Source organism: Castor canadensis, chromosome 15 (genome assembly GCF_047511655.1).
Source record: "Castor canadensis chromosome 15, mCasCan1.hap1v2, whole genome shotgun sequence".
Lineage (NCBI taxonomy): Eukaryota > Metazoa > Chordata > Mammalia > Rodentia > Castoridae > Castor > Castor canadensis.
Window position 1 is genome coordinate 100934432 of NC_133400.1, and position 24864 is coordinate 100959295.

At 46.0% G+C, this 24864-nt stretch overlaps 1 protein-coding gene across 11 annotated transcripts in view; it reads right to left on the reverse strand.

The window, feature by feature from the left end:
• The window catches only part of Disc1 (DISC1 scaffold protein), a 247190-nt gene that overhangs the window by 121027 nt on the left and 101299 nt on the right, over positions 1–24864 (reverse strand). For 7 of the 11 annotated variants that reach the window (XR_012442228.1, XM_074056876.1, XM_074056873.1 and 4 more), the window contains 3 exons: positions 16259–16313; positions 11831–11933; positions 1699–1887 (listed from right to left, as the gene is read on the reverse strand). Coding sequence is in view for 6 of the 11 variants with exons in the window: in XM_074056876.1 (XP_073912977.1) it covers positions 1699–1887; positions 11831–11933; positions 16259–16313 (347 nt within the window). In the remaining 5 variants the exon portion in view is untranslated. Of the gene's footprint in view, positions 1–1698; positions 1888–11830; positions 11934–16258; positions 16314–24864 lie in introns of those variants that run through there. The other 4 variants (XR_012442231.1, XR_012442230.1, XR_012442229.1 and 1 more) reach the window with 2 other exon arrangements.

Consider the following 24864-nt stretch of genomic DNA (forward strand, 5'->3'; position numbering starts at 1 on the left):
CTCAAAACCCCAGACACAGCCAAATATGGACCTTGGTTGAGTGTTCTTACATGTCAATAGATAAAAGCTTCAATTTACTGAGGAATTCATTTTTTTATTTATTTGTTTTCCATACCTTCACCAACCCTGGGTTATTGATTTGCATCACCCACAGACAAATCTCCTGAGACTGGTTAAAAATTAGATTCAGCCTAAAACATTTGTAAATCAACATATAAGGAAAGAAGGGCTGATGCAGAAAAATTCAAGTATGAAACATAAAGGGGCCTCATCAGCAATTTAGAGCCATCCGGGTAACAATCTCTCATTCCATTTGTTTATGTTTTATTCATCATTTTGAAAGCACTTCATGAAGTGACAATCACGAGACTCAAAAAGTACTGCACAGTTCCCTTTTTTAAAAAAAAAGAGATATTAATGGCTTTCAAGAGCTCGACAATTCAAATGAAAATAGTGCTGGGCTATATTTGCTCAAATCTGCTCACGTCTTCTTTATTCTCAGAATCTATTCCCCATTTGCATCAAAAACTATGTGGTGACAACATGAGAGATTTCATAGTTTTTGTTGTGGGTTATGAGCACTGGGCCAGCTCAGAAATTCATGGCAAAGATACCATAGCCACCGATTGTGCCCCTGGCTTCAGACACCAAAGAAACGGCTCCCCACACAAGCTGGTGGCCTTTACGACAAAGTTCATTCATCCCAAAACAGCACACCCAATTTCCACTAGCTGCTTTTACATTTCTTTGTTAGGATTTTAAATACAAATCTGACATTGTAGGATGTTTTCAAACACCCATATTTTAAACCTGACTCCTAAATATGCTTATTTTTTTAAATAAGCGTACTGGACACACACGGCCATTATGCATATTCTTTTCTTATTCATTATGCATTTTCTTTTGTTTTCTTAGTTTGAAAAAACATTTAGGGACCAGGCTGTGTCATCTATAACCTCTGCCATCTAACAACTTCTAGTTTCTAGGGAGAAAGAAGACATGCGTGCACACACACGCACACACACATGCTTATGCACACACATGCACCATGCACACACCAGGGTCTTTGTGCACTGATCTGCACCACTTGTCTGTCTGCAAGATGTATGTTATTTTTCTCCTTCTGGTGACGAAATGGGCTCCAGAAGCTACTATATTTTAAGCCTGAATATGCTTGTAATGATTTCACTCTGTATTAGAAACTGAATCACATTTTTAAGAAATCCGTTTCCACTATCCCCATGTGAACTGAGCCAGTGTCTTCTAAGACCCTGGAGGTGGCCTCAGTTCCCCTAACGAGGTGAACACAAGGCACCAGAACACGTGAGCTGCTCCAATGCAGGTGGAGACGTCTCTGTGTCCCTGTCCCTGGGGAGAGGAGCCCTCAGAGGATCTCACACGTGGAAGAGCCTCTCCTCAATCTCACAGTCAGCCTGTGGCTGCAGACGGGCCGACAGCCAAGGTACAAAAGGAAGACACTTGTCAAAGAGGAATAATACTCAAGATTTGTGCGGGTGGCGGTGGGGGAGGCTCCAAATAACCCAAGTCCTTTAGCAAATAGGATGGGAAGGGGAAATGCCACTCCTCCTGCCAGGGCTCCTACCGAAAATGACACCCATGCAAGGCCACGTGTTTGTGACACCCATCACAGTGTGGTCACCTGAAGCACAGAATGTCCTGCACAGTGTGTCTACTCACGGTGGGCAGCCTCCCGGAGCCGCAGCTCCCGCTTCAGCCTGCTGTAGTCCTCCTTAATGCCTGCCAGCTTCCAGGGGGTCCTGGAGCTCAGCGCTGACAGCCTGCCGAGGACAGCCTCCAGCCCTTCTCGCTCTGATGTCAGGGACCTGATCTCCTCTTCGAGATCCTTGGCTGTGCAGAAATGGCTTCCTGCAGCACAGGGTGGGGGAGAAAGAAGGGAGGAGGCTTTGCAGCATCCACAAACATGGAAGAAGTAGCTGCAGCTCCAGTGCACTCAGCATGGGCAAAGGGACCAAACTCTGTGGTGAGCACGACTGCTTCCACAGGGTGGGGTGGAGGATGCTGAAAAAGCTCTGTCCTCCTTCCTCTGGAAAAGCGCCCTCCCCTCCATCACCTTCTTCTAGTTATGTCTGCCTTAGGAGTTCCAATGGCTAATTCGGATCCTGTGAAAATATCCCGGGGGACCCAGGAAGACCATCAGGTACCACTCTACTCAGTACCCAAATGTCAAAGAAGTGACATGACATGGTATCCCAAGATCAAAAGGGACTCAGCTTCAGAATTAGACAGCACCTAAATTCAAGTCCTAGTCCCCCTTTTCTAGACTGCGTGATGTGGAACAAGGAGAAAACATTTTATGAAATACAAGCATAGCAACACGTGAATCGCAGGTGGCTGTGACAATGAAGAAATTCTGTAAACCACTGAGCAAAACAAACGGCACCTTGAATGTCGTGAGGTTAACCTTCAAAAAGCAATTTTATGTCTAAATAGTAACAAATCACGGCCAGATGATTCTAATACAAAGTATATTAAAACTGAAAATACTGAGGGATAAATTTAAGGAAATGTATGCAAGGGTGCTGCAGTGAAAACTGCTTTTTAAAGCCTGATGAGAGGAAGGAACACTTAAATAGTTAAAAAAATGAGCCATAAACAAGTATTTGGAAAACTCGCTGTTAAGAAGTTTCAATTTTTCCCCAGATTGATTCACTGACTTAATACAATCCCAATCAAAATTTCATGAGGCGCTTTTATTGAGATTTATGAGCTTATTCTAAAATGTGAAAGAAAATGCAAAGGCCTACATAAGCCGAAGCGACCTTTAAAAAGTCAGTCTCGCTCCCACAACTAGCGCCACAGTTACCATGGATCAAGACATTGTGGTATCAGCACACAAAGTGATCAGATCGACGGGCTAGAATACACAATCTCAAAGTGGATATACACTCATATAGTCCATTGATTTTCAACCAAAGTACAAAGCAAGTCAATGAGGAAAAGAAAGTATTGCCAACAAATGGTGAGAGAGATACATAGCAATTGATTGTCATATGGGGACAATGACCTTGAGCTGGGCCTTAAACCACACACAAAACAGAATTAGAGATGAATCACAGGACTCAACGAAATTAAAGTACAGTATATCCACAGGTGGAAAACCATGGCAAAACCCCCAAGAACAATGAACACACACGTAAACAGTGAAGGTCCTGTTACAGGGAGGGCACTAGAGGGAGGAATAGGGTGACCAGAGAGGGTAGAGGTGAATATGGTCAATGTACTTTATATATTTGTATGAAAACAGAACATTGAAACCTGCTGAAATCATCTTCAGTAGAGGGGAGGCAGGTAAGAGAGAAAGATGGTGGGGGTGAATCCCACCAAGGTACATTGTAAGCATACATGGAAATGTCACAATGAAACCCCCTGTACGACTAATATATGCTAATAAAAATGTTTTTAAAAACTATAAAACTTCTGGAAGGAAATAAAGAATATCGTACTGACTTTGGAATAGATGAAATATTGTATAGAACACAAAATTATTTTTAAAAAAAAAGCATGAAATCAAAATTTCATGCTTTTTCTCAAAAGGCAGCATTAAGAAAATGAGTCACAGACTGGGAGAAAATATTTCTACACATCTATCTGACAAAGGACTCTATCCTACAAATGAACAATGAAAACAGAAATACCACCACAGAAAATGAGTAAAGGACTCCCCAGGCATTTTAATGAGGTGTGCAGGTAGTCGTCAGGAAATGCAGATCAAAGCCACAGAGACCCTCTACAAGCCCACGCCAGTGGCTCAGCAGCTGAACTGAAATGTCAGCCTGACAAGGCTGTGGGCTACCCAGTCTCTCACAATTGACAAACGCTGCGACCCAAAGGGAAAAGTCCTGTCAGATTCTCAGACTTAACCAGACACCACCCTTTGATCCGACCATTCACTGCTAAGTATTTACACTAGAGGAATGAAAACAAGCGAGCAAAAGCACTTGTTCTCGAATGTTCCTATCAGCTTTACCGCGAAAGTCCACTTTCATGGAAGCACCCTAGGCGTCCATCAACAAGAAAATACAAAACCCACAGGGCATCCTCACAACAAGAGACTGCTCGGCAGCAACAGAGAACAAATGTCACAGCAGAGACGTGCTCCAAAGAAGATAGACAAAAACAGATGGAAAGGAGTGTCATGTGCCACCCAACGCCACTGCTGGGGAAAAGAAGGAGACACCGCTGCTCGGTGCAGGTCTTCTGGTGGTACAGGTGTCAAGGTCCACAGAGGTGTACACAGAAGACCAGTGCATTTTAATAAAAAGGAAAAATCGGGACGTTTAAACGTGAGACTTGAACTAGAAACTAATAAACATCTTATATCAGCAAGTGCCCCTCAAACAACAGTCACTGTCACAAGAAGATCGCACTGTGCGTTTGCTGTAACCATGACCACAGCATCAGCTAGGAGCCTTCTTTTCTCTAAGCTCAGCTCATTGTTGGGAGGTGGGTTATTCCCTGCACTGTCCACATGAAGATGCAATTGTTTTTCACGCTTTAGCACCTCTGGGCCAGGGTGTGTTCAGAGGCCATCAGCCAGCATGCAGTCAGGATAGATTTGCACAATGTAATTGTCTTTCTGCTGGCAGCCAAGGCCCAGTAACCCCTGTGTTCCCAAGTACAAACCACTCCAGGACCAGCCAAGTTCTGCTTGTTGCCTGAAAACCTTCTGTGGACATGCACTCACATTTAAAATTTGAAGCATGGTGTTAGCAGCCTGGCAGAAAACCTACAAAAATCAATGGTTCATTCTTGGGAAGAGAGTTGCACCCCAAAAGCTCCAGTGTCACAGAGGTGACAACACATGGGGCACCATCACCTTCACAGTGTCTCAGAAGCCTCTAAAGACAATAAAGACATTTTAGGAAAATCTTCACCGATTTATTTTCCTTTTTAAAAAATTGTATGTCTGTCAGGCATGATGGCTGGTGCTTGTAATCTCAGCACTCCAGAGGCTGAGGCAGGAGAAGAGACTTTGAGCCAGCTTGTACTACTAGGATACACAGCAAGTTCAAAGCCAGCCTGGGCTACATAGATCCTATCTCAAAAGACAAAAAAAAAAAAAATGGCATGTGATCTTTATAAGCCTAAGTACATCTAAAAGAATTTTTATCAGTAAGTATAAAAGAAAAATTCTAAGCCACAGAAACCTTAGGATCAAGCTCAGCCTTGTTTAGTTGGTAGCAATTTTCTTTCTTTGTAGTATATAAAGTTCCAGTGCTTTTTATATTCACATTGTTATCTCTACTTTTCAGCTGAGAAAACTGAAATTTAGACGATTCACCGTCTTACTGAAGGTCACACAGGAATAAACCACAGGGCAAGTCTCCAACTCAAACATGACTCCAGAATCTCTCTCCTCAGACACTAACCTGTGCTCTCTGCTTATTATTATTTAATAGACAGGTGTTAAGCTGATACAAATGTTGAAAATGTTATAAGATGTTTTCCCACCTTACAGGCGTTCTGAACTCCCTGCCGGGATCATCCGAGCTCTGATATCCCCGGCCTCTGATCCATGGTGGCTTGTCTATCACTTTGGGAGGCATCATCATCAAAAGAGAGCCAGGCACTGGCCCTGCTCCCAGGAAGTGGCCATGAGATAAGGGACCAAGATACCTCGTAAAGAATCTGCAAATGCTTACTCAGAAGTCAGAGAAGAGAGATTGCTACAGAGGGGAGACTGAGTCACGCTTTGTGAGGATTGGTGCAGGGTTTCCAGAAGAAGCAGGAATTCCAGCTAGAGAGCAAGAGTTGGGTGTATGATGCAGGTGAACAGGTGGGGGCTAGCCTGGCACAGAAGATGGATCAAACTATAGCTCCTCAAATACCAAACTGATAGTTTTAGACCCATTTAAGAAAAATAAATAGATAATAAATAAACACCAAGGGAAAGCAGGCCACAATTTTCAAGTTTTAAACAGAGACACACTAAGACCTCTTCCAGATGGGCACTTACCATGCAGAACAACCAAGTTGGCAGCCAGGGTGGAGACCCCTCTGGCATGCCACAAAGAGCCTTAAGGGACCCCACACTCTTGGGAGCTTTGGAGAGGGCCAGCCCGGATATATGGCCACTTTGGACAGGTGCAAGGGCCTGGCAGAGCACCCTCAGCTGCTAATGCCAGGCATGGGGAACCTCAAGTTTCTGTAGGACCACTTGTCAAGCGAGAGCATTAACAAAAAATGGGGTGGTGCCAACTGGGCCCCTAGAGACAGCAAGCAGCATGCAGGACAGTGTGCCAGTTCCTCCTGCAAACAATTCAGAGACGAAAGACCTCTGAGAACAAACTGGGAGTGATGACATAAACAGAGAGTGCCCATGCAGAAGGTTTGGTGGAAATATGTCCTCCCATCCCTGTGACCCGTCAAAGCTCTAGAGACCAGAGTCCTGAGAAAGAGCGGAACATACCATTCAGGAAACCCTGGGCCCCTTTTTGGTCCTAATTTGTGGGGCTTGGAGAGTGCGTGGTGATAAATATGAATGTTTTATATGTGCATGATGAATGTGAATTCCCAAAGAGAAGTAATTCAGAACTCAAGCCATAATAAAAGGCTACCTTGCCCTCAGGGGATGGTTTATAAGCATCCTGTTCACACAGTCAAGCCCCTGCAGCAAACCTTGATGGCTCAGCCCTCCCTGTTGTTGTATCAGCCAAGAGCTCAGTGACAAAAAAAAAAAATTCAGAAAGTCAGTGCTGACCTGGAGGAAGTCCCACTTATGATGGTGGCCCTGGTCTGCCTGATGCTAAGGGCCCTCAATAAATGTTCCTAGAGAATGTGTGTGCACATGAAAACAGCACTCTGGCCATCCAGCCACATGTGAGCTCCCCTCAGATTAAAACAGTGGCCAAAAGATTTTATTCTACAAATTGTACAGCTAAAACCCTCAGGCGTGTGCTGAGGCTGAAGCCGATTTTACCACCCCAGTTCTTTCCCACTTTGCTTATTCTCAGCACTTTTGAATTCCAATGTTTTCTCCTGTACATCACAGAGCATGAGGGTCATTTTGATCAGGTCTTCCTTCATCCAAAGTCTGGTTTTTTTATGGCTTACAGGGCTCTTGCTATTGCTCACTAATCTCCCCCAACGACCCAGGAAGGGACATTTCTGTGACTGCCCTGGATCTCTGCTTGAAGAACCCAGACCCAGGGAATGACCTTGCCAAGGTCACAGAGTTTTAAATTCAAAGAGCCCACAGGAGGATGTGAACTCGAACTTGGTTCTTCCAATCCCCTGTCAATAAATAATTTGGTCAAAACAATGGCACAGATCATCCTCCAAGTGAGGGCATGAAACATCTTTGACCTTGTTTCCTACCACTGTGGTATGTCAAACTTAACACCTTCTGCCAAAAAAACCGAGGCTGCCCCACACTGGGTATTCCCCAAGTCACTAGAGAGAACTCAAGGTTGGGTTCCCAGCACCAGAGCGATGGTCAGACATCATGAACATGACACAGGTCAAACAGGAGCCTTGGGGGTGCCGGCCAGGGTGAACAAGTTTCCCATGTGAGGGACCCTGCTCTGGGTTGGACAAGTATGCACAGAGGCCATCTGCCAGGTAAAAGGAGTATCCCATGAAGGGCACACTGTGAGCACACAGCTGCCTTTGCTTCCCATTAGGGCAGGTGGCCAGTTGCTCCCAGGCTGCACCTCAGTTTAGCTGGGGGCTCTCAGACCAGACAGTGAGATGAAATAAGCTCTCGGCCTCTAGAATAAGTAGAAGGTGAGAGGACGATAACAAAGGGCAGTTGGACAACGCCCTCCCAACTCAGAGCCAGGGGTCAGGCCTGGGCTACTTGGTGGTACACACAGGGCAGGCTCTGCACAGGCACAGAGGGTGTAAATGGGGTCCCATCTGCACTCACCTCCTGCCCAGGCAGGCAGCTGGAGTGGAGAGGGCAACCCAGCTGCCCTCTGGCTGGTACAGGGCTTAGCTCCTGAAGTCTGGCAGTGCCTGGGGATGGTTCTCCAATGCCTGACCGTCCTGACATGGACTTTTGTCTACAGCCCTGCCCCATGTTGATCTGGGGGCAATTATTATTGCTTAAAGCTATTAAGTTCTAAGGTAATTTATTACACATTAATTGAGGTATGCACCAGTTTTTCAGTCCAGGCCTTAAGAAATATCCACTTTCTATCTCTTGGGATACTCACCATTGGAATCCAGCACCATGATACAAGGAGGCCAAAGTAGCTATAGAGGCCAAGGTAGAGAATAGAGATCCACACAGAGGGTAGGGACCCACACAAAGCACAGAGACACACACAGAGAGCAGGACCACATAGAGAGCTGCTAACAACAAGATCCACTTGCCAGTTGTGTGTGTGTCATTGTGGAAGTGGATCCTCTACCCCCAGCTGAACCATCCTGGCCCAATCCTGCCACATTGCATAAGCAATCATGGCACTGGGTTCCAACAGTGAGATAGTCTAAGTCACCAAGTCTCAAGGTGGTTTATTATGCAGTCATAGGTAATGAAAGCAGACCTTGGTATCTAGATGTGGGGTGCTAATATGACAGAACCCCAAGACCAAAGTATTGACTTTGGGACCAGGTTGTAGGTAGCAGCCTAGCCTAATGGGCCTCAAAAAACAAAAAAAAATCAGAAAACAAAAAAAACCTCACAGGAAGCCATTGGTTTAAACAGAACTCCAGCACTGGGCCTACAGACCAACCACAATGGGGCAAGTCCATGGGACTAAGAGACTAAGTTGTCCACGTGACCCTGCAAGACACGAGAGGGTGGGACAGGTCCTGCCCAGGGAGGGTTTAGTACCAGTGGGAGGGAGGAGGTGGCGGGAAAAGGGAGTAGGAAGGTGAATATGGTGCAAAAACTGTGTACACATGTAAGTAAATGCAAAAATGATGCCTGTTGGCTTCTATATGCTCTAGGAAATAGGTATTTATCAGATAATCTCTGAATATTTTCTTCCAGTGTGTGGATTGCCTTTTCATCTAGTTTTACATCTTGAAGAAATCCAATTTATCTTTTTTTTATTGCCTGTGTTTTTGGTGTCATATCTAGGAAACTGTTACCTAACTCAAGGTCACCAAGGTCACAAATTTTCAAACCTTTGTTTTCCTCTAAGAGTTTTTTAGTTTTAGCTCTTACATATACATCTTTCATTCGTTCAAGGTTAGTATCTTATATGTGTTGTATGGTAGAAATGAAAATTCATTTTTTGATTATGGATATCCAGTTGTCCCAGTACTTTTTATAGAAAGGAATATTCTTTGTCCATTAATAGTCTTAACAACCTTGTCATAAATTTATTGACCTTTAATGTAAGGATTTTTCTGGATTGTTAATTATATTCCATTGATCTAAAAAAAAAAAAAAAAAAAAGAAAGTGATTCAGGAATGGGGGAGGAGGGGGAAAAGAGAGCAGTGGAGCAGGTGAATTCAAATGTGATATATTTGATACACTGTAAGAACCTTTGTAAATGCTACAATGTACCCACACCCAGACAACAATAATAAAATAAAATAAGACATCAGGACACAGGGCAGTCAAGTTCCCAAGCAAATCAGTTCTACCGCTGTGGTAAGGAAGTCCCCTCTGCTTTCCCTTCCTCCAGGATGTCACCTGTCCTGTCCTCTGAGCCTTCTTTTCTCAGCCCTTCTTGGCCCAGAAAGCCAAACTTCTCTGTCCAGCTAATCACATTTTTTTTGTTGTTGTTTTACAGAACAAGGTTTTACCCACTTCTAAAATTGCAAATAAAAGCCAATGATCTCTAAACTACATTTGTCTTCTGACAAGGCTAAAAGGAAGGTAGGAGAAATATTATTCAAAGCTGGCTGAAGAAGGATCTTTGACATGTAGTAGCAAAAAGTCACTCAGTTATCATCTGAGGTAAAACAGAAAAGGATTCCTACTCATTCGTGTCACCAAGAGGATTTTCAGGCAGCCTGCAGAAGTGCCCACCGGCATCTTGTCCCTGCCTGTGATAAAATGCAAGAGAAGAGAGATGAATGAGAGAATGAACTGTTAAGTATAAAAGGATTCACTGGGTTTGAAAATAAAAATGTTTGTATTCCCAGTCTCTGCAAATTAAGAAAGGGCCTCAGGCCTGCTAATCCAGGACAAGTCTACAAATCTGAGATTGAGAATCCCAGAGACTTGCAGACAAGATGAAAGGCCTGCAAGGGCCTCCAGGACACCCTGAGGACCTCTCCATCTAATAGGGCTCCAAAGCATCCCGAGGGCGTGGTCCCTCGGTCTCCTGAAGGAAGCAGAAGTGGGGAGGGGCTTCTCTTGCTGTGGTCACTGTGGCCTTTGTCTAACAGAGCAAGGAGCCACCATTCCTCAGAAGGGACTGAGGAAGCAGAACACAGAAACAGCATCACATGCAAAAGTCAGCCCTGGGGAAAGCCACCCAGGAGACTGAGGCGTAATCTGGAAAACAGGTTGAGAGGTCAGTCCTCACTCAGTTACCTCAAATCATCCTTGATCCAATTAGAACTCCTTGATTTCCTCAACTAACCGAGGAGCTAAGACAGAAAACGCAGACCCATCTGCAATGTGGCATCTTAAGGCTCTTCCCTGGAAGTCTAAAGAGAGATTATTGATGCTGGAGGAGGGTAGCTCTGCTGCCTGAATTATTCCTCCCTTCCCTAGGGCTTCATAGAGGCTCATCCGCCTATATTCCTGGGGAAGATACATTGATTAAGAAAGGCAAAAACCTAGCTCAGAAGCAAGTCTGTGTTCAATCTTCTTTTTTCCTCTCTGCAAATGGGGCCATAATTCCAAGTAAGTGGCGTGTGAGGCCGTTAAGAGCAGGCCGCACACTCATGCTGCGATGTTGGAGGGCTGTAAATAACACGCACGGCTACACCGGGGACCAAATTGCTCGTTAGCTGCCAACATTAGTGTTTAATGATCTGAGGAGCAGAAGCTGCCAATTATTGTATTCCTTCCTATAATACCATTTAAAACCCATACGTGTAATTATTATACCTTTCTGTTAAATTTTTATGATTCCTCTGAAGCCGATGGGCTGTGGGTTCATTCACACTATAAATCTCACAGAGTGCTTCAGGCAGCCCTTATATTATAGGGTTAAAAACCCATCGATCACACGCTGCAGAGTCCACTGATCTGTCATCTCATGGCTAACTGAGAGGACTTGACCACAGGACACATCCCACACCTCACCCTCCCACCTGAGCCCTGGGTCACAGTCCCCTTTCCACCTCCCCGATACAGCTATGACATAAATCAAATACAACACACATACAAAGGGATGCCTGCAAGCCTGTTCAAATGACACGGTGAGACAGTACTTTCACAGACTCCTGTTTTCCAGCTACAAGTTAATGGGGAAACCTCCCCCTTAGTATCTGCATAGTAAGGGGGGACACTGGTCTCCTGAGAAGTCTCCAAGTTCTGTGAGTAGGCATTAAAACAAGTCCATCAGCCCATCTCACCCTACAAGCCTCTCCCTGTAGGAGGGGTTAGATCACATATGGTCACCCTCACTGAGCACCCTCCATGCACAATGCTGGAAAAACATGTGGGAACCATGGCCCACAAGCAGCAGGTCCACTCTATTGAAGAGGAGGGAACCCAAGTCCAGGATACAGCACTCCATGAGTGAGTGACCTGTGCAATATGGCACATGCTTCTGTCCCATGCAAGGGAACCATCTCCCCCACTCCATAGCTGTAGGGAAGCCCCCCCAGAAAGCTTTGAGGTATCTGAGTGTGACCTAAGTAATGGCCAGACATTAGCGGCAGACAAGCGTGCAAAGTGGAGATGGCTATCATTTAGTCTTCCGGAGTTACCTGCTACTGCGAGCATTTGGGCTTCAAGCAAGGTGGGCAGCCGGGTTTCAAGGTCACTAAGTCTCCTTCTCAAAATGCTGCAGAGTCTCTCCATCGTGCACACCTAGGGGAGAAACCCGTGAATCAGCAACTACTCCTACAAACAGAACGGAAGGCAGGAGGGCAGCCAGGCCAGATGTGTCTGCCAGGGATTAGAGGGATGACAAAGGCAAAGAAGGAAAGGGACAGGGCAGGCGGTAGGGGAAGAAGACGGGAGGGACAGAGAAGAAGGAAAGAGGGAAACAAACACTGGCACACCCTGTGTACAGCCCCATACCCTTTCAGCACACCCAAACACAAGACTGTGTGAGTTCTCACAGAAAGAAACCACTCCATACTTCCTTCTGCCTGGCTTTACTCCTGCCTAGCGCTCGCCTGCCCCAGGAGGCTCAGCTCACACACACCCTCGCTGTCTGCTCAGCCCCCTGGAAGGAGAGGCTTGCTGATTACTGCCCAGACTAGCAGAGCTGCTGTCCCCCCACCACCACCACCACCTGAGGTCTCCCGCCTCGTCCTCTCTGCTGACACAGCTGCTTTTATTCCTCTGTTTTTTTCATTCTCTCTCTGCTAGGATATAAGCTCTATACTTTGCTCTGCCCCTGGCACACAGTAGGCAGTAAATTAAGATGTGGCCTTTGAGGTCAAGGGCAGAATGTTGGCTAAACTCAATCACTGGTACAGGTTCTCTAGGGAAACGTGGAGGGGCATATACTCACTGGTGAGTCAGATTTGAAAAACAGACAAGAAATCCTCAGAGTGGTTTGCGGTTTTTACCTTTTATTTCCCATGGCACTCTGAACACTTCCTACATAACAAAAATTTTAAACCTCAATTTTTTCCCAAATGCCTTTAGGTTATCTTTTATGTTGTAAGAGGTTAAAAGACCACATTTTTTTCTTTTGTTGAAGGCTTGAACCTCAAGTTCATCTGCTGTCTATACTCAGGTAGTGAGCTACTAAGACATATTTCCAGTTCTACAAAAGTACACAACACATTTCAGTAGAAATAAACTTGCCTGTGGACACATCATGGAGTGTTCCACAAAGGGCAATATCTAGAGCATCACTCTTTTCTTGCCCCAAATCTGAGATTCCATCAAAAACTAAAATTAACCCACTTGGATTCATAAAGCTTAGAGAAAATATAAAATTTAATTTCCCCAGAGCAATCTAGGTCTTGCAGGATGCCATCTAATGTTTCGCTGATCTCAGACCCAACAGAGGTCATTTTTTAGAATCAAAGCCGACCTCACCCTGTACTGCCCAAAATGGCACTTGTTTTCCACAATTGCAATTGGAAAACTGCAATTTTCCAATACCTCCAAGCCATTAGTCCAAGACTCTTGATTTGGTCCTGAGACTTGTGAGGACATCAGAACCAAGAGCTGAAAGGAAGACGTCCTGAACACCTTCCTCGCACCCACCTCCCCTGCCACGCCAGCACCAAGTCTTGGGTTGTTTCAATGCCCAATGACCAGCACAACCCGTCCTATCCATCTAAAACTGCCATTCAAAATCTGAGGACATTTCTGATAACTGTACAACACCTGCCAGGATTCTTAGGTCTCATCCAATCTATGTTCAGTATTTCTGATTTTAGTTAACAGTGTCTATTAGTCGTAATTGGGTCAGTTTCTCCTTTGTTGAGCAAATCCATCCTGCAAGCTGTCACTATTAATATGAAGCAACCTTTGCAAGTTTTCTTATCAAATTGCAATGTACGTTCTTTCAGGCTCTGCTGGGTGGATCTATTCTCTTCTGATCTCAGCTATTCGAATCACTCCCAATTTCTTCCATCTCATTTACCCATTGATTACCTTCGGTATGGGCAACCCATGAGAGTTGAAGAAATGGAATGAGTGCAAAGAAGTTTCCTTTTGTCTCTGAAAATATCAGAGGGGTGTGTCTGTGTGTGTGTCTGTGCCTGTGTGTGACTATGGTAAGCCAAGCCTGGTGCCCCATGGTCACTGGTCAATCTGCAGTGGACATTCATGTCCTCCACATTCATCTATGTGCCTAAGTGCATGCCCCCCCATACGCACACATACACACTCCAGAAAACCTGCATCTTCTTATTTACAAATAAAATTAGACCCCGAGGAACTCATTATCAAATGGAGATTTTACATTTGCATTTTCAGATCTGAAGCAAGAGCCTCTTAAGTTCATAGAAGAGCAGAATAATTATAAATCTTCCATAAATGTACTAGATATGGGTAGCAGGGATTTGAATGTCTGTGTCCCCCAAAAATATGTATGTTGAAATCCTAAGCCCCAGTGAAATGGGGTTTGGATGTGGGGGCTTGAAAGATCACAGGTCATGAGGTGGAGCCTCATGAATGGGTTAGTGACTGTATAAAAAGGGATCCCAAAGAGCTCTGTTGGCCTCTTTGTTCCATGGAAGGACACAGTGACCCAGAGAGGCCCTCACAGAACCTGGCCGTGCTGTCTCCCTGACCTCAGACCTCCAGCCTCCACAGCTGTGAGAAGTGAAGGAAGGGTGGCTTGTGGGTCACCCTGGGTCTGGCACTTTGCTCTGGAAACGATTAGACTAAGAAGGTATGCAGACAGAGAGGATGCCTTCTGGTATATGGGCAAATCCAAGGTCTTCATTATGGCAGCTGAGTCCACTCCTGCAGCCCCACTCTGAGCCAGGTGAAGTGTGAGCCTCGCCCTGCTCCCTTCCACTGGGCAAGCGTCCTAAGAGGTTCTCAGGGGGCCAAGCAGGTTTCAGGCACTCCTGGGTCCTGGCCCCAGGGGCCATCTTACAATCCCCCCCCCCAGTAAACTCTTCCTTTCTTCAGGTGTCACCCATCAAACTTCTGCCCAGTATCCACGAGCAACAATACTAAGTGTTGTTTTTAGAAATAAGTGAGATACAAAAACTAAGAAAAGGGTCAGAGGAACCAACTTCAGCCCAGCTTTGCTGCTCAGCAGACCCTCAGCATGTCTCCCACCCAGTGTCCAGGACTTTCTCTGGCCAGAGAACAAGTAGAGACTCCTGCCAGGTTGGTGGCTTTCTGCTGAGCAACTGCTGTTTCTATGACTTTTCCATACCGTCCCTGACTCCCAGACAGACACCAGTGATTGAAGATTCAAACCAGGTCTCTGCCACAGCATCCAGCTAGAACTCGGAGCACCTGACACTCCTGCTCAGACCACCATAACTTGGTCAGGAAGGACCACAGAGAGAGGGCTTTAGCACTCTACACTGTGGCTTTCTGACCACCAGGACATGGACTGTGGGATTCAACTGACTGTCTGAAAGAGTGTCCTGTCTACACACAGCAAGGCTTGCCATGAAAGTGTAACAGGCAGATAAAATAAGCAAAATGGTTCTCAAGCCCACTGAAGAACTTTCTTTGTTTATTGGTGACTAAACTCAGGGCCTTGCACTCGCTAGGCAGGCCCTTGACCACTTGAACACTTCTCTTTTTTTGTTGTTTTTATAGTTTCTTTTTGGGTAAGGTCTCACTACCGTGCCACAAACCTTGGTCCTCTGAGCTCCACCTCCCGGGTAGCTGGAATTACAGGTGTCACTCACCACGTCCAGTATGAAGAACTCTGTTAAAAACCTAAACCATTCATCTACTTTTCCATTTCTGAGAAACTTGAACACCCCCCTGGGAGAACAAGTAATTCATTTCTCAAATCACTTCCATCCCGAAAGCCTTCTTAAGTGAAGGCATTCAACACACATGGCACAGTCCTTTCCCAGCCCCTGAACTGGCAACGCTTCTGGTAGCCAAAGTGAGAATCAAAGAGTTAATGTACAGTGTATTCATTGTACAGATGTCAGCTTAACTTCCCTGAACTGTTGTCTGTGTGCCTTGTGAGATGTCACTTAACCCTGTCAATTCCTAAGAACAAAATTCTGTTCTTCCAGGTGCCCTAGTTTCAAAAACTGCTTCCTTAAGGCAGCTATTATTCAAGTAAATCTTTGCTCTCCCTGGCCCAACTTGCCCCTTTTCACAATAGCCAATCATGAAGATTGTGACCCAAAACACACTCAATCAGGGTGTTAGAGAGAAAACCTGAGTGGACTTCCCGGCCAGTGTGCTTGCTAACCAGGCTCTTGATCTGCAGCACACCTTCTGCAGAAGTAAATTTTGCCTTGCCTATTGACTTCTAAGTTGTGTTGTCTCTCTTGTGGCACCCCAATATCCCGAATTCATTCCTCACACCAAGGCCAACAGTCCATGGGAGATGACTGCAGGGAGAGACCACCACCAATAGCTTCCCCGCCCGGCTCTCCTAGTTCATTACATGGCCGTGAAATACTTGACAAAGTTACACTTCTTCTGGAGCCCAGGCGTTCCATGATCTACACATTAAGGCAAAACAAAACTTGACAAACTTCTTTGGAAAACAGGAACATTAAGGGGCTTACCTTAACAGTGATTTCTTTGACAGACAGGTGAAGGGACTTTGTCCTTTCCTGGAGGCTAGAATTGAAAGAGGAAATCGGTTTTTCTGGCAGCACGGAAGGACCCTCCACACACGGGACACCACCAACAGGAGCCTTCCAATGCCCAGGAACTGAGGACAAGCAGGAGGGAAGGCAATGCAGGTTTGCTCCCATGACTGTGGAGTTAATAGGTCACCAGGAAGCAGATCTCTACTCCCTAATCATGCTAGACTTGGGCTAGTACTGAAGCCTGTTGTAATTGCCATCACACACCTCTACTGATAAGGGAAAGAACACCTCAACCGTGCTCCTGTCACCAGCTTCTTAGAAGGATAGGCCTCATAGGACAGAATCTCACTTACAGGGAATCAGATGCTATCTCTGTGGGGATTCCACCAATTCAACAAACATGGCCAGGCATGGTAGTACATGCCTGTAATCCCAGCTACTCAGGAGGTGGGAAGTAGGAGGATCTCTGTCTGAGGCCAGCCTAGACAAAAGAAACTGAAAAAAACAAAAGGACTGGGGACGTGGCTAAGTGGTAGAGCACTTGGAGCAATAGGGAGCTCTGAATTCAATCTCCAGTATCTCCAAAACATGTACTGAGTGCCCTCTGCATTCATGCAAGTCCCCCCGCCATCCCTTTCCCATGGAATCTAAGGTTCCAGTGAACAACCATGGTCTGCTGGGTTCATCCCACATCCCCAGTGCTGAAAACACTGCACTTGTGCATGTGTGAGTCGGTACAACCAAGACTCAGAGCTTATTCTAGGCTCTTCCCTAGAGGAGAAGAAACACAAGGTGCAATATAAAGCAAAATGAAGAGATGACTCCAAGGGGAGGAGAAACCCAATGCCAGAAGGAAACAGCTACACAAAAGCGTTGCTGGCAGGATGTGAACTCTCAGTGCACAACGCACACAAGTTGGAGAACAGTTTAGAGACTGCGGACTGGTGGGAAAGCTTGCTGGAAGAGAAAGTGAACGAGGCCTCAAAGAAAAAGGGAAGGAGAACGAGCTTGCAGGAGAAGATAAACCTGACCGGTGCAAACTGTCCACATGGGCGAGCTACAAGAGACAAAGTTTAACGGGACAATTATTCGTGGGAGGGAGGAAGGGGGAGGTGAGGTCCACTCATGTCCGTAATGTTTGCTTATTGGTCTCTTTACTAGGGAAAGAGAATCAAGTAAATATGGGGAAGAGGCTTTTTAGTCTCGGGCGTGGGCAGTGAGTATCTGTTGCATTTTTCAATCTGTTTGGCCTGATAAAATGAAAGTCGTTTTTAAAGGAGTTTAACAACAAGCTCTGGGCGGTATTAAGTGCCTGACTTCTAGCTCCATCCCCCAGGCAATGGGAAATTGTTCTGGTTTTGAGAAGGAGAACAGTATGAAAGAAGTGCTTCTGCTTTGGGAAAATTAGTGAGGCAGCACTCAGAGAGATGAATTAGAGGGAAGAGTTGAAATGAAACTGCAGGAAGCTGTCATGGGGTCCAGGAGCCTGGAGTGTCAGAAAGGAAGCGAAGGGAGGTCCCGGCTTGCTTGCGGAGATACTGTGAAGCAGCGACATCAAATCTGCAGCCTCTCACTGCTCCGAGCCAGGAACAGAGCCCACAACCACGAGCGGCTATCAGGAGGGCGAGGCAATGCCACAGGTGCGAGGAAAGGGGCAATCACTTGATAAATGGCGGTCTGTGAAACAGGAAGTTGTGGGGGGACAGGGCAGGTGGCACTGGGGTATGCGTGGGGAGGGCGTGGATGACGGGAAAATCTCACACGGCAGGGGTCACAGATAAGAGCAAAGCTGCTCATTTCACTGTTCTTCTCCAACCGTGAGCAGTTAAGGTCATTGTCACCACCACCCAGCCGTGACTTCTGAACACAAGCAAAGTCGCTTGCATTGCAAGCACGCAGGAGCTAGTGCAGGCACAGTCAGATGCATTCCCACTGGAGGCCCACGGTCACCAGAGCAAGGCTTCCAGTGAGGCTGAAATACACCCAAGGAGAGGAGATGAGCGTGGCCAAAGTGCAGGACACAGCATACCCACAGGAGCCCCAGAAAACGATTGGCCTCCTGCCTGGTGAATGCTGGGCCCTGGCTGAAAGGAAGCTGCATTTTTTAAACAAAGGTAAGTCTAAGTGTCAGCTCACATGGAGGGCAAGGCAGCCAGGCCACTGTTGCTGTTGGGCACTGAAGGCAGAGGACGTCAACTTCTGACCCGGATGGGCTTCACCTCTGTTTCTAGGGGCAGCACAGCTCTGGGTGACTGATGCCAGCTGCCCAAACTTAAAACCTTCCTTGGGTAGAAATGAACTTTCTTTCTCTTGCCAGGCTCAGGAATCCATTCAACTAAACTTTGTTTTGAGACAGGGTCTTAACTTACAGCTCAGGCTGGCCTAGAACTCCCAATCCTCCCACCTCTACCTCCCCAATTCTGGGATTACAGCTGTGCATCACCAGGCCCAATTAAACCAATACATTTTTAATAAATGATTGGCCAGCTAATTGAATGTTTGAGCATTTAACAGCTCAGTGTAAAGAAGTGTCCTCAAACACACACAAACGCTAGTCCATACATTGACAATTGAGAGGAGAGTGGCTTCTCTTCTCTTCTTCAAAGTTAGCTGGCCCGAAAGGCAGTGCCTTTACTAAAACCCAGCCTACCAAGCAAAAAGTAGGCCAAGCACCTCTTCCCAGGGGACACAGCCTGTTGGTCTGGACCCAGATCTGGCCATGTCCCAGGAAGAAAATTAGTCTCCTCTCAGATATCCACGTTAGAGGAAGGAGGTGGTCATGCAGATAATTGAATGCATTATTTTATATTTGATCTGATTTATATTTAATTTATTTAATTTATGCTATATTACTTTTTGCAGTAGATTTTCCTCCCTAATTATGTTTTGCTCAGACTAATATTAACATTAGTTGCATCCCTGGGGTAAACACAGAATGAAAGCAACGGGGGGCAGTAGAATATGAATATTCTATGTTCTCTGCTAGTGGTTTTCAAGCTATTTTTAGCAGCAGGACTCAGCACAGTATTAGACAGAAGCACGGTGTGTCATACGGGTTGCAGGGAATCTGCTCTAATGGGCAGGTCTTACCTGGAGCACACCTGAGTCACGTTAACCCAACACATATGCTACCACACTGCCCTCACATTGAGGTCCCCGAACCATAATTCCAGGGGTGGAAAGGTGAGTGGAAAACCACCAAGTCCGACCAGTCAAACATCATAAGCAAGATGCCATGTGTTCAGTGATTTAAACCAGTTCACATTCCAGTAAGGTTGCCTAGTACTCATGACAAATGACACTGACCCTCTTAAATCAAGTCGTGGTGCACTCTGGAGTGGAGGAGTTGTCCACGCAGGTAAGCAGATAGGTTTGAACAAACACAACTGGCCTATGGTGTGGAAAGTACACTTATTCACAGCAGCTGCCTGGGGAATAAGTCAAGTGTTTGTTGAGTGCCTAGTCTGTCCCAAACACTCTCCTGTATTCTTTACACAGACGAGGTTTTGTTTGTTTGTTATTTATTTTGGGTAGGTCCCAGGCTTGAACTCACAGCTTCACACTTGCAAAGCAGGTATTCTATTGCCTAAGCCACACCTCCAGTTCATTTTGCTCTGGTTATTTTGGAGATGGGGGTCTCATGTGAACTATTTGCTCAGCTGGTTTCAAACAGCTATCCTCCCAATCTCAGCCTCCCAAGTAACTAAAATTATAGGCGTGAGTCATTGGCTCCCAGCTAGTTTTTAAATTTTTATTGTAATCTATAAAGCATGAACTATAATCTTCCTATTTCCAGGGAATAAAACTCAAAGAGACTTGAGTAACCTGCCCACTAGGAATAAGGGATCTGGAATGGTAACCTGCAGCCTACCTATCTGCTCTCCTAACCCTTACAACCTCTCCTAGAAGCTGTGTCCTTATTTGAAATGCACCATCATTATCCAGACTGGTTTTTGGAACTGTATTTTAGAATCGTTACCCTTACAAAACAATCAATATTATCATCAATAAATGCACATTACTCTTTATGCACAAACTGGTTTTCAAACCACATGACCAAAATTCACTCTCAACAAATGAAAATTTAGGAAATAATTGTCTTGCCGACCAAAAGGAGAAAAGAAAGCACTTCAGTCAGTGGTCCCAGCTACTTGGGAGGCAGAGGTAGGAGGATCACAGTTCAAGGCTAGCCCTGGCAAAGTTAGCTAGAGACCTTAGCTGAGAAACAAACAAAAAATCAAAAGGGCTGGGGGCATGGTTCAAGTGGAAGGGTCCTTGCCAAGCAAACTCAAGGCACTGAGTTCAAAGTTTAAGATACAGACACACACAGAGAGATGACCAAGTGAGGACACTGAGGAAAGTGTCCATCTATAAGCTAGAGAGAGAGGCCTCAGGAGGAACCAGAACCACTCACACGTTGATCCAGACCATGAGGCTGTAAATGTCTGTGGTTTCAGCCACTATCTGCAGTGCTCAGTTAGGGCAGCCTAAGCAAGCTAATGTCCATGGGATTTCTAGCTTCCAGTGATGACTTAAGTATGTGTGTTATTAGGAGCCTACTTATTGGTGCTGTGGGGTCCAAAAAAGGAAGTAGCTTCTCCCTATGGCAGCAGCCAGACCACAGTGGACTCTCCCACTTGCTTCAGACAAAGCTCTTCATCCCCAACCCGCCAGCGGGGAGGCCGAGAGCTGCCTCACCACAGTTGTATACAGAATGTTAAGCTCTACCTGTAGCACAGGGTTTAAGCATCGTGAATCATGAAAATGCTGCATTACAATGTCTTTGGTGGGAGAAAAACAAAATAGAACCCTTGGGTTAATGCAGCTGCTCGCTTCGGCCTTGGCTTCAGATTAGGAACAGAAGGGGGTCCCTTAACACCAGCCCAACGTCACAAGAGGAATGGCACCACTGGTATAAAAATTGCCAGGGATAGAAGGAGAGATTGCTCAGCAATACCAGAAGGGAAGTGGAGTTTGAGCCAAGCTCAGAGGTGGTGCAGCTGAGACAAGGCCAAGGTCAATAGGAACAATTCTGCAGGACATGGCAGCAATGATGCCTGCTCAGTAAGTGAGAAGCAATGCTGAGAGAACAGGTCCGGCCAAAGCCCTGACCATCCCACCATGCTCCACTCCAATCCAGGGCCCCTCACCTGCTGAGCTCCTCTCCGTCTTTAGCCTCACACCCTGAAGTCTATTCTCCAGACCAGCCAGGTGAGCCTGGATAAGCAAGCCAGGTAAAACATCAGTTTTACCACCCCATTAACACTTCCAACTGTGAATAAGCCGCTGGATTTTGGGGACCGTTTTCTCACCCACAAAAGAGGAAAGGGGACTAGGACCACCTCTGAGAACATTTCAGACCTGCTTCCAAGGCCATCCCATGGACTTTCAGTTGCCTTACTTTATTTGTAGAGATTAAGGAATCTAACAAATGCATTGATTATATGAAGTGCACTTAGCACTGCTGACAGAGGCAGGAAAACAGGCCGGGTCTCTGCATTGACACCAAACTGGGTATGTAGTTTTAAGCCCTCACCACTAGATTGTGCCAAATCTGCTGCCTGCTGGCAGGTGCAGTCCATCTCCTCCATGTGTATATGACCTGTGCTGACGCCCAGCTTTGGTAGAAAGCTACGGGGACAGAGGAACACCAGTTCCACCTCCATCCTTCTCCTGCCCCCTTTCTCTCACCCCATCCCATTTCTTGTTTAGCAAAAAACAGCTTAAGAATGAGAGGTTTTTACCAAAACAAACTTGAAATAACAGAAAGGCCAAAGTGACAGCTATCTTAGCGTGGATGCTACTTGGGTCTGGAATTGAAAAGAAAACAATCACAGGAATCCAATGACATTGACAACTCGCCAATTACTGCTCAGGTTCTAACCTTCCGTGGAGGACAAGTGGGTTTATCAACCTGGCCTTTTCCCTCTGTGGACACTTCTGTCCTCACCACTGATAATGTCACACATCACCAGTGGGACGTCCGTGGGGCACCGATGACAAAAATGCTGTGAGATCCCCTGGATGTGGGAGGCTTTCATCAACAGGACACTTGTCAGAAGCGAGCCACTCTTTGCGATGGTAGCAACTCCTGGGGCTGGCTCTCTGAGGCCTATGTGCCTGGGAAGGGCAGTGTGGTGCAGTGGAGGGAGACATGGGCCAAGGGGCAGGTGTCCAGTGCCTCTGCAGGCTTTGATAGTGAGTTCATCAAGCATGTCATCTCTATCCAGTTGGGTGGCTGCACGGGAGCTAGACAGCATGCTGGACACAGGACACACACATTCCTGTCCCCCGGATAGCTCCTCTTTGAGGGTGGGAGGTACGAACTACAGACAAATGCCACACCTGTGTGACAGTTAGAGCATATTGACAGTGACCTAACAGACACTGGACACGGGAATTTTAATCAGGGTGAAGTATCATCGTTGACATTTGCTTCTCAGGCCAGGGAAGAGAATAAATGAAACGATCAAAGAGAAACAGGCTGGGCAATGCACTCCGACCCTCAGTTCCACCTCTGGGTATGGATCATATTCTCATCCACAGCTTTGCCAGTCTCTCCCTGAATTTTGAGCCTCCTGCATGGAAACTTGAACTAGGATGCAATGCGCTGATACCCACCAAATCTTCCACCTAAAGACCAACTTGTACTAAGGCAGCAAACTGAGAATGAGATGTCATGTTTTATAAGACCACCAACTCTTCTAGGCAAACTATGACTACGTGCAAGTCCTCCTTAAAGGGGTGGCAAGCGAGGGAGACAGAGAGCATGCAAAGATTTCCCATCTCTTCTTGGAAAAGATTTCCTGGATTACAGGCGCTGATGTGAAGGTGGTGAGCAGAGGAGAGGAGGTTACTGGATCTGCTGGTGTGAGTAGGGAGGAGCACGTGTGCTTACACGTGCACATGTGGGCACATGTGTGTATGCACACATACACTCGCACATGGTGATGCCATCTCCACTCCCCACACCTGCTGGAAGCTGCCTCATCCACAGACTCCCAGCTTTCATCCAAGTCCAGCTCCATCCAAATCATAGCCTTAGTGACTGACTTGGTGTTTGGTTTTTCCAAACCACCCCAAGTCAACCAGATCTTTCTCACTGCCTCTCCAACGACCTTTTTCCAAACTGAAAGTAGACTTCATGAGCCAAAACCATTTTTCCTGCAGAGATTTCCACTGCTTAATGAAGGAGCACGAGCAGGAATCATGAACACAGACACCTACGTTCAGTTATATCCACACTTTTGCTGCACATTCCTTCCAAGTTGTTTAATGACACCTTTTTTACATATAATAAAGAAATCACCGTCCTCTAATTTTTCAGATACAGAAGTATTTAAATATTCAAACAAGGTTTTAATAGGCTCAAGGCTTTTTTTTTTTCCCCTCCACAAAATTTGTGAGTCCAATCCTTAAAACATTAGAATTTGACCAACAGGAAAAAGATCCTGCCTCAAGTTTGTTCTGGTAGCAAGCCAAAGGTAACTTTGTATTTCCATTCAATCACTGTCCCAGCTCTGATCACATAAGTTATGTCCAATTGCCTTGTGTTTAAGAAACACCCTAAAATGCTTGCATTTCACTTTAATACTAGTTTGCTAGCATGTTTTGTGTCTCTTGAATTTCTCAACATGCATACTTTTCTTAACTATGAAGTTGGCTGGAAAGATTGTACTTTCTTGCCTGGGTTTATTCTGCTTTTCTGAATCATCCTTAATTATCTGCAAGCAAGATCTTGGGCACTGCTCAAGTTTGGAGAGACGAATTTAACCTTACATTTCTCAGTCTGATGCCCAAAAACCTCACTACCTAAAATGTTTCCAAGGAAACAAAAGATAGACACTCTTTATTAGGTAAAGAAGGCTGAGAGGCCACTGATGAACAAAATAAGCCAACAGCAGGGAAAACACAGGTTGCCTAAGCAAGTAACTAAAAGAATTCACTACCAAAGTCAACAGGACTCAAAAGATGCAGAGGAACTTTGCCAAAAAGGAAGGTCAACGTAGAAACGATTGTGGCAGTGAGTGGGCGTGTAACAACAGCCAAGGCTGGGGTAGCTCAGTGGTAGAGCGCTTGCCTAGCAAGTGTGGAGGGAAAAGAAGTTGAGCCAAAGTGACCCCTGCATCTGAGGCACAGGGCTCCTCACAGAGCATGTGAAGGAGCCCAGAGGTCCTGCCTGGCTCTGGTCTGGGGCACCAGTCGCCTGGCGATCAGCTCAGAGCACGTTAATCTGCTTCGGCAGTCTGGGCAAGCTGAGCTCTTAACCAACTCCAGCAAGCAACGAGCCGGCGTCCCCAGCTGGAATGTGGATCCCACAGCAGAGCCTGGGAAGGTCTGTCTGAGCAGAGCCAAGTGAGGGGCCCTCAGCGGGAGAGCCTCACAGGTCCTCGATGGTGCCAGCCCAAGGTCTGAAGGAGGGTTTGGTGGGCTGTGAAATCAGCCCCCAACAGGCTACCTCGGGGACTCGAAACATCGGACTAAAACACAGGAAAGATAAGGAACTTTGGCAAAAGGATTCTAGAAGACACCCAAATTACTGAGAGATCGAGTACAGAACAGTTGTCTTGGAAACTAAA